The sequence below is a fragment of the Patiria miniata genome, unplaced genomic scaffold (assembly GCF_015706575.1).
Source record: "Patiria miniata isolate m_02_andy unplaced genomic scaffold, ASM1570657v1 HiC_scaffold_1, whole genome shotgun sequence".
In the NCBI taxonomy this organism is placed as follows: domain Eukaryota; kingdom Metazoa; phylum Echinodermata; class Asteroidea; order Valvatida; family Asterinidae; genus Patiria; species Patiria miniata.
In genome coordinates, this window is record NW_024037047.1 from 37,471,902 (window position 1) to 37,486,484 (window position 14,583).

Here is a 14,583-nt window from a genome sequence, read left to right on the forward strand (position 1 = left end):
AAGCAACAAACATGCTCAAAATCTAAGGAAGGGCGCTGAACAACTAACCTGATGAAGTTTCAGCTCAGCTTCAGCTGTACATTTGGAGAAAAACATCATGCTAGGTTCTCGATTTCAAATCAAAAGTTGCTGAATCATGTTTTCAGCCATTCCATGTAAGGGTCATCACCAAACTCAAAAATTGAAGTGAAAGGAATAAATGTTTGTCAGTTATATTTGATAAGAGGAATATTGAAACCATCTAAATCTCAAAAGATTTTTAAAAATAAATCATTTGATTAAAAGTTTCAGCCTCCTGAACATGGATGAATTTTGTGGGCAAAAACGGAGGGTCAGGGGTATAAATCACAAACTGAGGAAGTAATTGAAGCTCATTCATAAGATTGTGCTTTATCTGCATACATTTGGTAGCTATTCCAGTCTATTTGATAAAACATTGAGAATTTTTCCAAATGTCTTCAGTATTTTCCCACTATTTCATTGTGAAAACACCCTCAAAAATATGTCACGCGAGTCACAAAATAGGCCTTTTTTTCATATCACTTAATAACTAGAGAGGGATTCAGCTGGTGTTTGATATTTGTAAATGAAATAGTGGTGGTCTATCAATAAAAGTATGAATATTCTTATTTGCTCTACATTCCTTGTAGAAAAAACTATCTCAAGAATGTCACGCGAGTCACACATGATGTATGTCACGCGAGTCACCAGGGTGGATCCAGGAATTTTCGCAGGGTGGGGGGAGGGTTTCATCAGCCCAAAAATCTGAAAATGTACACGTTTTTTTCTCCGGACACTTGGCCTCCGAAAATCAAAAACTGGGGGGGCGGGGGGGGGGGGGGGGGGGGGGTGCTAGTACCAATTTCAATCGGGGGCGCTGTTCAAATTCGACGATTATTAACACATTACAGAATGGTGTACCGTATTTTGAAGAGGCGGACATTAGACCAGTATATTTTTTGGGGGGTGTCACAGCAGGGGGGGGGGGGGTGGGTTTCGACTTATTTTTAGGAATTTGTATGAGAATTTTTGGGGGGGACAGAGCTGGGGGGGGGGGGGGTTTGACCCCGAAACCCCCCCCCCCCCCCCTCTGGATCCGCGCCTGGTGACAAGCCAGGAATGTTTCATTTACATGTAATACAAAGAAACAATGCCATATTAAATTATAGAATTGGGATTAAGTCTTTAAAAGCATTAGTTATGTAACAAGGAATTGATTCAGTTTTTATGCCCCGCGGCGAAGCCGAAGGGGCATACTGTTTCCGCCTTGTTATGCCCCGCGGCAAAGCCGAAGGGGCATACTGTTTCCGCCTTGTCCTTCCGTGGGTGGGTGGGTGGGTGGGTGGGTGGGTGTGTGGGTGTGTGTGAGTTTGTCTTACATACGCAGTGTGGACTTCCGAACAAAAGACGTCCACATAATGTAGGTAGCACCGACGTTGTGTGGACTTACCCCACGTCCACACAGTGTTTCCCCATTTCTGGAAAACAGGTTTAGAGGCATTTTTGGGTTAGGTTTATGTATAGCAGAATGAAGAGAAACACTAAAGGGAATCATAGAAAAAAAATTGGGTTGAAAGAGTTTTCACAGTTTGAGAAAAATGAGTTTTTTCACTGGTTTTTCTTAACTACACGAAAGCAATGGAAAGTCCACACTAGTCATGTGAAACAAGTAGGGGGTGTGTGGGTGGGTGTGTGGGTGTGTGTGTCCGGACAAATCTTGTCAGCGCGATAACTTGAGAAATACTTAACATATGAACTTCAAATTTGGTTTGTGGATTGTCCTTGGTAATCCTTAGAAGCCTTTTGCATTTGGGGCCGAAAGGTCAAGGGTCAAGGTCACAGTGGCTGAAACAATAGAAATTTTGTCAGCGCGATAACTTGAGAAATACTTAACATATGAACTTCAAATTTGGTTTGTGGATTGTCCTTGGTAATCATTAGAAGCCTTTTGCATTTGGGGCCGAAAGGTCAAGGGTCAAGGTCACAGTGGCTGAAACAATAGAAATTTTGTCAGCGCGATAACTTGAGAAATACTTTACATATGAACTTCAAATTTGGTTTGTGGATTGTCCTTGGCAATTCTAAGAAGCCTTTTACATTACGGGCCAAAAGGTCAAGGGTCAAGGTCACAGTGACTAAAACAAAAGAAATTTTGTCAGCGCGATAACTTGAGAAATACTTTACATATGAACTTCAAATTTGGTTTGTGTATTGTTCTTGGTAATCCTAAGAAGCCTATTGCATTTGGGGCCGAAAGGTAAAGGGTCAAGGTCACAGTGGCTGAAACAATAGAAATTTTGTCAGCGCGATAACTTGAGATATACTTTACATATGAACTTCAAATTTGGTTTGTGGATTGTCCTTGGCAATCCTAAGAAGCCTTTTGCATTTGGGGCCAAAAGGTCAAGGGTCATGGTCACAGTGGCAAAAACAAAAGAAATTTTGTCAGCGCGATAACTTGAGATATACTTTACATATGAACTTCAAATTTGGTTTGTGGATTGTCCTTGGCAATCCTAAGGAGCCTATCGCATTGGGGGTCGAAAGGTCAAGGGTCAAGGTCACAGTGGCTAAAACAATAGAAATCTTGTATTTATTCTGAGATCATAGGGATTAGGGATTAATTCATATAAAACCTACAGAAGACACTAATGCTGTCAATGAACGTTCCATTTGACCAAGGTACATGTAATTTGATGTTAGAGTGGTGTTATGTCATGGAAACAGTCACGGTTGCGGGGCATTTGTGTTTGTAAACACACCTGACTTGTTTACAAATGTATACAGACGAGTCTCGTTAATACAAACTCGTTCGGACCTTGCCAAATTGTTTGTTATATCAGAATTTTGTACTAAGAGGAACATCAGTCCCATTCATTGTGCACATAAATGCACAGTCGGGACTAAGGCTTTATGTTTGTTATAACCAGAATTTTGTATTAACAGAGATTGTACAAACGAGATTTGACTGTACTGTATACATTCCTATACAACTGCATCATTAATTGCAGCTCTTATCTTTTAAGGAAACTGTGACTCTACATGACCAAGAATTACAACTGTTTTCCTGAAATAATCACCCGTGGATTGATGACATCACTCCGTAACTTAAATTCCGAAACATTTTTTTCTCTCCATGTCATTGTTAAGGATATTGTGTATAAACCAGATTTCCACCCCCAACATTTGCCAAAGTAAAGGGATAAATAGCAGTTTTCACACTCTTTCATAAGGTATTCACAGGTAAATCATTTTTATTAATATAATATTATGATTTGATTTGTTATACTAAAATTACAGTTATAATGTGAAAGTGAAAAGCTACTGTGTCACGCGAGTCACGCATTTGTGTCACGCAAGTCACATTTTCTTCAGGCCATTTCTTACAACAAGGGATATTTGGCACAATACAACTTATGCATGTATTGGGTGAGGGTATTAAGTTCTAAGTTCAGTAAGAATATTTTTTAGAACACTGGTAGATCCATAGGAAAAGCTATTTGAATCAAGGGATGTCAAAAATCCCTTTTTCTATCCTGTCACGCAAGTCACGTCAAAGAAACTGTGATACATAAAAAAATAGCGATTTTAAAGTAATCATATAAAAACTAAACCATAAATTCACAATGCCCTGACTCAAATACATGCTAATTTGAGTTGAATAAATGCCAGGTTAACAACAGTAATGCATTAAAACTTTACATTTTGTTCAAATGTCACGCGAGTCACCATGGAATGGCTGTTTTGAATTGGGCCTGAATTCAGCGTCTGAGACACGTTCTCACTGAGCTGATTGCATCTACGCGATGTCGCGCACTGATCTGACGAATTATAGCAACCAAGCGCGTGTGTGAATCGTGTCAACGCTTGCGCGCGCTTCGCCGAATAAAAAGAACGAACTACTAACGGAAATTTCCAACGGTGCTTCTTAAGACGCACCGTTGGAAATGCCTTCTTTTGTCATGTTTGTTGATTTTTTTCAAAATGGCAGCTTGCCAGAAAGAATAATTTCACAGGGAGTTTAGTCCCCTTACTATCTTTCAACCAAGTATGTTTTTCAACAATAATTACGTCAGTTACTTTTTGATTAGCTGCAAATGATGGACTCTGGCTTTAAGCAGCCATCGCAGACACAAGCACTCAATAACCAGTAAAAGTATCATGATGGGAAGGAGATCCACTGCTACGTCCATAAAAATCGGGCTGACTGGGCAACATCTTTCAGTTTTCATGACATTGTAGGTGACTTCATGAAAAATCTTAATGCATGGGGATAAAATATTTGGAAGGGGAATCATTGACATTGGTGTGCCCAAACATAAATTTATTGGGGGATATGTCCCTCTTTTGACCACCCTCCTCCCACTAGTTCAATACTTGAGATGTCTAGAGGATTTACTCAAGGTGGCAAACATATTTTTTTTCTGCAAAATCCTGCACTGAATTAGGTGATAATGGCTCTGTAAACTTTATCATAGACTCCTACCACTCCTCTGTGGGGAATTTTGCATCAATAGGATATTAATTATAAGATTTCTTTTTCTTATTCAGAATCCAGGTGATGCAATAGTGTCCAGCGATTCCAAGTCTCCTAGGTAAGATCCTGTTGTACATGCTACCATCAATAAACTTTTCATTACCCACTTGATAATTGGAATGGCTTTTTTTTTTTTGGCTTTTCCGCATAGTGCGGAAAAGCCTTTGTTTTTGTTCTCATTTTTTTTTTTTTTCCTTCTTCTTTTTGTCGCCAAAACCCCATAGACTTTGTGCACGTTTTTTCTCAGTGCCACTTTTGGCATTAATCTTTGTCAGACATCATTCAAAGTTTGCATAAGCATAGTCCCTATAGCAAAGATGTGTCCCGAAGATTGACGTCATGGTGACGTCATCGACTATTTTATTATAGATTTTTGAATAGTAAATTTTTCCCATTGACTTTGTACACAGAAATTTAAAAAAAAATGGCGCTTTTCAAAGGACATTTTCGACTCTTTGCCAGTACTTCATTTACACCACTCTTTGTCCAAGCAAAGACCCTAATTCAAACAACATTGTGTAATGATGACGTCATGATGACGTCATCCTGTGTTGATTGATAGGCAATTAAATTGTGACACTTTTAATATTTAAAAATGCATAAGAAATCAACCATACGCGTCCGCAGCATTCTGTTGCCGGCAAGTGGTAGAGTAGGTTGAGGTCTTTATTTCATTCAGTGTGCGTGAAATCACGTGACCCTTGCTTCCGGTCGAACAAGGCCAAAACCGGAAGTGGCTTATTATTTAAAAATGGTAATAGATATGAACTTGCTTTTAACGGTGTTAGTCTCTTGGCCAATAGTATTCTTCAAATCATCTACCGATGACGTCATGCAATCTTCGAGCGCCCTCTAGCGACAGGTTGAAAATTTACAAAAATGTGTTTTGAATAGATGTCTGTGGCGAAGTTTGTCAGAATCGCCTAAATATTGGTGTATAGGATGACCTTGACCCCCTTAAGACGTGTGAGAAGTTTTAGGCGTATGACGTCATCAGACCGGAAGTTATAATGAAAAGACCCTTTTTCCTTTGAAAATTCCTGAAAAATCAACCATGGCAGTTTTTATATTTGTTTTTACTTTAATTGTCGATTTAAGGGTAGGTCTAAAACATTCCAAAGCTTCGAGGCAATAAGCAAACTCGGACATGCCCTGCGCACGCTTAAAACTTCAGGTGGACAATACCTCTGCTTTAAAACATGCACGTACGTCCACAATGTGTACATAGTATGTACATGCATGTACGTTGTACATAGGCACATACATCGTATGTCAGTCAGCCTGCAGCGCACGTGCTGCTGAGGTTAAATCCTGTCCACAGTGACCGTTTTAGCCGATTTTCGGCTAACTTTGACAGATTTTATGTTCATGCATGCGCATAGACAGGGACGTATTATAGCACTTTTGGCATTAATACATGTATCTACAGAAATGTAAGTCCCATTGGGTTGAAACTTGGTATGTGGCTATACCAGGATGTGTTATAGATTAGAAATGAGGTGACGTCATGATAACGTCATCCTGAGATTTTATATGAATATTTGATTTGTTGGACCTTTTAGCCATATCTCCGGAATGCAACATGCAAAATGCAAAATTCTTTTTTGCATTTGGTCTGTTAGGTAATAGGTATTCGCACAAAACTTGAAAAATGTGTGACGTCATTATGACGTCATCAAAATGCGATTTTTCAAAACTCATATAAGGAAAGGTCCAATTGTCATGAAACTTGGTGGGTAGGTAGATAATCGTACTAGTATGCAAAGTCCGAAGTGACGTCACGATGATTTCATCAAAAATTAAAAAAAAAATTCCATTTTCAAAGTGCATTTTCGACTCTTTGCCAGTAACTTATTTAGATCACTCTTTGTCCAAGCAAAAACCTTGTACACACGCACACACATCGTATTGCCGAGGTCAAATCCTGTCCACAGTGACCGTTTTAGCCGATTTCCGGCTAACTTTGACAGATTTTATGTTCATACATATTCAGGGCATATTAATGATTAAAAAAAATCGTAATGCGGAAAAGCCCTATGTTCTGTTGCAAACAGACATAGACCTCTAGTCTTTCTTTCTTTTTGTTGCCAAAAATGCCATAGACTTTGGATATGATTTTTCTACGGAGCACTTTTGGCATTCATCTTTGTCATACATCGTTCAAAGTTAGCATAGACATAGTCCCTATAGTAAAGTTGTGTCCCGAAGAGTGACGTCGTGATTACATCATCAGGGGTCACATGACGTCATCACAAACATGCATATTTTGAAGTCCTAACTGTAAGTCCGATTCGGTTCTAACTTGGTATGTCGGTAGACCGGGATGTGTTATAGGTAAAAAACGAGGTGACGTCATGATGACGTCATCATGCAATTTTATATGAAGTTTTGGACCTTTAAGCTATATCTCACGAATGCAACATACAAAATTCAAAATTCTTTTCATATTTGGTTTGTTAGGTAATAGGTATTTGCACGGCACGAAATTTTGAAAATGTGTGACGTCGTCATGATGTCATCAAAAATGCAATTTTTTTAAAACACATCTAAGGAAAGGTCCGATGGTTATGAAACTTGGTGGGTAGGTAGATAATGGTACTAGTATGCAAAGTCCGAAGTGCCGTCATGATGACGTAATTGTTTGATTTTTTATGATTTTTTAATATTTATATTTTTATTCTGCTTCTAAATTTGCACACTTCCTTTCATCGGATTGACTGTAAACTTGGTTCAAAGCAAGACCACAATGACAAAATGTGCATTGAGAAGGGTTTTCAAGATGATGTCATCACAGGGCATGTGATGTCATGCGATAAAGCTTTTTTGGGGAATTTTTCTAAGCATTGTGAACAACCTTTAACTGTATCAAAGACTCTAAAAAGTGACTGCAAAAGTACTAACATAACATAAACATTAATAAAATGCGAAAAAAGCCGTATGTTCTGTTTGAACAGACATAGCTCTACTTTTCTTTTTCTTTTTCTTTAATGCAGGAATTCAATTCCTGACTACAATAGTAAGATATGTACTTGTCATGGGGTAATCCAAGCCATGTCAATAGTCAGTTTCACCTTAATGTGTGGTTGGTGTGATTATATTGTAAATGAACACAGCCATGATAGGTAGCCTTAGAGGCACTGTACAGTCATAAGACAGAAAGATCAAAGAGTTAGGCCAGTAGGCATACCTTTTAAAGCTGGCTTTGTACATGGAGCAACAAAACAAACGTAATCTGAAAATATCGGTATCTGAAAGTTATTTATTTGGACATTGCCAGAGTGATTCATCTGCTTTCCTTTAATTCCTTATTTGCATCTCTGCAGTGTCAGATGACCAGTGTCTCACTAGTTTCTGGGGAATGATCATAAACATTTTACCTGTGATATTCAGCTGTTAATACATCAATTAAAGATTGTGCATGTGTAATTAAATGACCAAATTGAAAAGTAAGCAAAATGAATGTGCATGATATGCACAGAGTAGGTCTGACTATGTTTCAAATTGTTTTAGGAGTGTGTCCCACTTCTATTGCAAGAGGTAAAAATAAGTTATCAATGCCGTTCTTTGAACTTTGTTTTTCATTAAATGTCTCATTCAAAAGTTAATAATTTTGTGTTTACAAGATTAGAAATTCAGTTTAGCAGTTGTACCACCTAATATTCTTTTGGAAAAAAACTTAAATTTTGGTTTGCAATTTTTATGCAAAACAGATGCCACCACCCATCCCCCTGCTAATACACTTGTTCATGCTCTCTATTTTATATGTATATTCTGATAGAGGCAGGAACCATATTGCCCTACTGAGTCATTGTTGAACTGAATTATTGTTGGGCCACAAATAATTAGATAATTGTGAAGTAATCAACCACAATTAAATGTGGGCCTGTTTTTATTGGATGTTGGATGGGGGGGGGGGGGGGGGGGAGAGACAGACAGTACATCTTTAAACACTGACACAATGATAATATATTAAAATTTTGTCAATACTGATACAATTGCTTAACTTTGAGTGATACAATTAAAACACACTCAGATTCAAAGAAGAGCCATTCATAGACATCCAGTTTCCAGACAACGAGCAAGATTCAGAGATCATTTCTGATGTGCCAGAACAGCCAAATCAGCCATTGAATTTACATAGTCTCAATGCTATGGAACTAGAGGACCAGAGCCGTGCGACAAGTGGCATGACTGAAGAGGGTAATCACTGGTATCCATCAGCATACATCAAGACAGAACCAGGGACTGAGGCAGGATCAAGGGAAGGGGACGGTCAGGCAAAAGAACTTCAAGAGCACTCTAATGATGAGGTGGGTGTAATTCTATTCTTTTCTCTCTTTTGTGCTCACTGATATTCACTAGCTGCGAACAGTGAAAGATATCTGTTAACGATGAGTGGCTAGGTTTATGACTGGGCCTCTGGTTCATATTCCGCTACAGTGAAACGTCGCTATAACGAACATCACAGGATCCACAGAAATTGTTCATAATAGCGATCGTGCAGTATAGCGATTTTAAGCTGCCAGTGCTCTGATAACTCACTTTTCAATAAATAGCCCTCTGCAGAACTTCACCCTGCACGCCCTGGTAGTTTCTGAAAGATGACTTTGAACATCTGCCGACTATTGAATAACGTAATTACACAGTTTTTTAGCTTACTACCTACAGCAATGGGTGGATTTCCTCTTCTATTCCTTGGGGAAATAATAGCCACTTGTCGCTCTTCTGTTGACATTTTTCACCAACAATGTTCGGTACGTTGTGTACTAAAAAATCAGGAGCAAAGGACGATGTTTGGTATAGCCAAATGTTCAGTATAGTGACATAACCACTGAATTAGGTATGTACCGTACTATGTTACCCCACTTGCCTCAACCCATCCAGATATGCATGTACATGTACATAGTGCTGCAGCCGAACTGCCAAACCAAACTAGAAATAGCCGAACTTGGCCTTCCGAATCGAACTCGAACCCAAATGTCGGTTCGGAAGAGTTCGGCAAGTATTTGTTGCTAGCGCTAGGAATGCTAATGCTTGCAATGAAATGGCAAAATTAAAGTGCACGGATAATTGAATTTACCGTGTTAAGTCACCGCATTCATCTTCATTATTTGCAGTGTTCTAGCAAGGCATACAATAGGATATCGGGCTGATACGCTTTGAAAAAATCGTACGCACCTTGGATTTTCTCAATGAAAAGTGTGCTGTTTGCATGTAATTCATCCAGCGTGGTCAGTATCTGGCCGGCCCAGCGTGACGTAGTACGTTTGGACCAACCAATTGCGGCGAAGGGTGTGCTTTTCTCATTAAAATTTGCCAGCATTTTCATTTTTTTTTCACCGTGTGAAAATTAAAAATTTTTTTTTTTATGGGGGTCTGAAACCTTTCCCATGTTCAGAATAAGTTCTTAATTTTCGCAATATATTTTTTTTTCGTAAAGAATGTATACGAAAAACGATGTAATCTCTCAAAAGAGGGTGAAACACCCCTTTACAAAATTAATGGATCCGTCCACAGAGTGACTCTTCATGGCAGTCGCAAATCGAAAAGTTATTATTTTTTTACGGCAGCTACTTGTCAGCGTGTTGCTAAAATAATTATGATTTCATAAGTTTGGCACAGTAAAAGGACCTGTTTGTTCTTAGAACAAAACTAATCAGCAATTATTGCCATGAAGCAAGTTTTTAGTGCTCAGAAGGGCATGCTCGGACGGGACGGAACTCGTCGGGAAAACTGTCAGCGCGTGTGGGAAAATTTTCTATCATAGTTGCCGGGCCGGGCCGGATAGGGCTGCGACTAACACGGTAACAATTTACGATGTTCATTTCTCAACGTCATCAAGTCAAATTATAACGGGATTTTGTTTACACAACAAAAATAAGATTCATCCTTCAACTTGTGTTGTATAGCATGTGGAAATTGCGGTGCCTATTTCTGTCAGATACATGTGCGCGGTGCACACGTGTTTGTTCGAACAGGGAAACGGCCTCTGTGCTTTTCATTGTAGCCCAATACATTGACATGTACATTATGTATGCACTTCAGAAGCTGAACTGAAGTTCGGAGAAAAAAAATCGAACCGCAACCAAACCGAACCAAAACCGAACTTTGAGTGTCAGTTGCAGCACTACATGTACACGGGTATTAGTATCAGCAGAATAATCAACCATCTAGGCATAACTGACATACTCTAAGGACAGGATATCACTGACCTGCCAAAACAATCATGGCAATTCTGGTTCACCACAGACTTGAACCTTTTCTATTTCTTGTTTATCAACGCTGTGCACTTGCTTTATAGCATGAACACTAAGTGGATGTTTGTGTGCATATTTCATTTGGGGGATCAGGTTGACATAGTGTTACGTTCCTCGCCGTCCATCTCTGTGCCCCAGTTACAAGGCAGCCCAGGCCATCATGTTCATTTGCATTTCAGTCGCTTCCTGATTCGGTAGGCTTTTCTTGGAAAGTCATTCTGAGGTTTTCCTACCACCTCTAAAATTTGAGTTTTCTTTCCGGCTTTTAAATATAGGAGCCCCAGGAGAAGTAAGTCAAAAGACTTCCATTACTATCCTATCAGGAACACTCTCTGGAGTTTGCATACAATTATTACAAGTTTTTCTTGTAATAATTTTTTTATTTTATTTATTTCTGTTTCCAAATTCAGGCAGAAGAAGTGATTGGCCCCAGCCATTCTAGTACATCGCCTGTTGTTGACGTGGACGTCACATCACCACAAGCTCATACTGGTCATGAGATGACCCTCATGAATCCTAGGAAGAAGTAATAACTTGTTTTTGAATTAATTACAACCAAAATGGAAATCAACAACCACAGTTGGCTGTGTACCCCTTATGAGCATTGGTTCAAGCTAATTTATTCAGAACAAGAAAGTTGATGGTAGTTTCTACAGGTCATTGCCTTGAGTCCCTTAAAAGCCAAAGGTCCCCCCCCCCAAAAAAAGTGTTGCTGCATAGTTAATAGAAAATAGATCCCCTCACACAGATTTCTGCTAGCAAGTCCACTCGGGTCTTGGATAGTGGCACAGCTAGAGACCAAGGGGTCAACAATTGGGAGGGGGCCTGATTTCCATTTCCATGTCATCCACAGTATTTGTGGATATACACGTTAGCTACAATGTAAACGCTGGTAGGATCACTCTGACCAACTCAGTCAGAAATTTTAAAGAGGATTTGGGTTTTGATGACTTTTGACTTAACTCATAAAGCATTTCTTAGGTGGCCATTTAAGACATTTTAATTAAGCTTTCATCCACATTGAAATCATTCTCTAAAATGTGGGGTGATTTAACCAGGAATGACTTAGCATACTTCACAGCGTTTTTTTTCTTCTAAATTCAAATTTAACTTTAAAGATTACAAATTTATGAAATGATAGAACGTGAACCTTGAATAGATCAAGAAATGTGTTTGCATGTTTTCGCACGTAACATAAAAAGTAACTAAAAGGAATTATTATTTTGTTTTTGAATAGACTACTGCGCTTTACCAATCTTACAGTTAGGTTATTGTGCACAAGATGTCCAGTTTCCTTCTTTCACATTCTTATCTAATTATCTTCTTTACAGGAGGAAGAAATGAAATGTATGGATGTGATCATCATCTACAGACTGTTCTTAATCATAGACAATTGACCAGTGATGTACTCCATGCGAGTGTCCTGAGCATCGTTCTGGAAATGAATTCAGCATGGCCTCCAGCCTGCAGCATTTTCTATTGCACACAAACACACATCATCGTGAATCATGATAGATAATAATCATAATAAGTTCATTTTAAGTTTACTTACATGTAAAAATGTTATTCATAAATGCCTGAGACAGTTTGCTCATTCCTCTTGGTCGAGAGCCCATCACATGGGTAGTCTTAAACCGCTGTTTAAACACCAGTAAGCAGCGTTTGAGGCTGGTCATTAACAGTGTATGAGGCTCTGCGCCACATATGCAGTGTGCGTACCATGTACGCCAGCTACAACAGAGTGAACCAGTGAGTACGCCGTGCACGATGCACACCATAGAAGTGGCCTAAACATGGACTAAGTTCGTTGTACTTTTCCACATTTTATGACTTTTAATTAAAAAGGTATGTATGAATGGGAATAATAGTGTGATGAAGCATTTATAAACATGATGTTCAATAAAAGCCAATATCGGCAGCCAGTCATGTACATTTTTTGTAACTGCTTAGTTACAATGCATTGCGAGTCAAGGTTTTTTTAAGTAATTAAATGTTGAGACAACATTTTACAAGTATTACCGTTCTTATACTTGTCTGAAAAAAATAAAGATTTACTAAAAAGAGCCCATTTGTAACGGCTGTCCATGGACTGTAATTTCAGTACCCCTAAAAGACTAGTTCCTGGCAAAGCCTCATTATCAATATAGTTTGCACTGCACACTAAATCGGCCTTCTGAACAATCAGTGCAAGGGTGGTTATGACAGCGCATCATTGATAGTTTAAAGGGAATATTGTAGCGGAAAGTGTAGGGACTTATAGCTAGTTTATTTACAACGTCATCCCTATTGCACTAACGTAAATTCACTGTGTGTTGGTGACTGGGCGGAGCATAAGAGCCCAGTGGCTGAATGCGCGTACGCTATTGGTTGCCTAAGGCCCATAGGTTTAGTACATGCATATGTGTTTGTACGGACTGCATGTTCACTTGAGGGCTATTCACGTGATCGCGCGGAGGAGTTGTGCTGTGGACAGCGGACGGTAAGGTCGTATATTGCTCGCGCTCTGTGTTTGGGTAATGCTGACGCGCACTGTGTAAATTGCGCTGGTCCTTACGGTGCTGAAGTTGCGCTGTGTGAGGCTGACGCGCAGCCGTACAAGGGAATGTACTGTACGATACTGACGCTAGCTTGCATGGGTAAAGCGTAAATCAGGTTAAGGCTGACAGCGTATATTACTTACATTGGCGTGCATTACTTACACTTGCGTGTGTTATTTACATTGACGTGCACTACTTACATTGGCTTGTGTTATTTACAGTGGCGTACGTTACTTACATTGGTGTGTGTTGTTTACTTAGTGTACGTTGTTGACTTCGTGTACATTGTTTACTTAGTGTACATGGTTTACTTAGTGTACGTTGTTGACTTGGTGTACATTGTTTACTTAGTGTACATTGTTTACTTAGTGTATATTGTTGACTTACCAGTGCATTGTTTACATTAGTGCACCTTGTTGACTTACCAGTGCATTGTTTACATTGGGCGCATTGCTCAAGCTGTGCGCATTAATTGCTGCTTAGGTGAGCTGTTAGCTGACTTGCATCTGTATTTAAGGGACCCTGATAATTAACCACCTCATTAAGACTCAATCACTACTGCCTATTTCTTGATTATTGTATAATAAATTACGTTCATATTTGTTGTGCCGACAATCCTGTTGTCCATGTGTATTTGTTGTTGGTTTATTGTGCAATTAACAGTGGGTAATCACAATCATCATAATCGGCGGTATATTTCCTCCAAAACGGACCTGCTCCCTAGGCCTTGAGGTCGCTCTGAGTGGTCTCTCGTCTTGGGAAAGCTTGCGTTCGGGAAGATCAGCTACACTCTAATAGGTGTCAGACTTGGTCCCAACGAACTTAGGTTTGGCCCGGGGAGATCCCCGCCACAAATGGTGTCAGAAGTGGGATGATTATGATTGATTAAGTGATTTCTCTGCTAAGTTATTTGATTGCACATTGTGTTTTGACTTGTATTGCTAATTGTACTGTGGTTTAATCGGTTGGTTGTTGTTTGTGATTGTTGTGGTTGTTTTCAATTATGAGCAGAGGCTCGCAGGGTCAAGCAGGCACCGCAAGTGCACAGCGATCTGCTAAGTTTCGCAACTCGACCAGTCGAGGCAAAAAACAGCAGTTCAGCTGAAAGAGTGGACAGCTCGTCAGTAGGTCCTTGGCCACTGAAACGAGAGGCACGTGTCCATGGCGACTTAGGTCTGAAGGGAAGCGAAAGGCCACCAAATCGTAGGCCAAACATAACCCCTGACCGGTACAGCGGGAAAGTGCTCTGGAA

At 39.5% G+C, this 14,583-nt stretch overlaps 1 protein-coding gene across 4 annotated transcripts in view; it reads left to right on the forward strand.

The window, feature by feature from the left end:
• LOC119729749 (STAGA complex 65 subunit gamma-like) overlaps positions 1-13,946 on the forward strand; it is a 41,917-nt gene extending 27,971 nt beyond the window's left edge. For all 4 annotated transcript variants that reach the window (XM_038202503.1, XM_038202494.1, XM_038202475.1 and 1 more), the window contains exons 8-11: positions 4,552-4,595; positions 8,571-8,847; positions 11,205-11,320; positions 12,126-13,946. In XM_038202503.1, coding sequence (XP_038058431.1) covers positions 4,552-4,595; positions 8,571-8,847; positions 11,205-11,320; positions 12,126-12,138 — 450 coding nt within the window. In that variant the 3' untranslated portion in view covers positions 12,139-13,946. The remainder of the gene's footprint in view (positions 1-4,551; positions 4,596-8,570; positions 8,848-11,204; positions 11,321-12,125) is intronic.
• Positions 13,947-14,583: the final 637 nt, after the last annotated feature.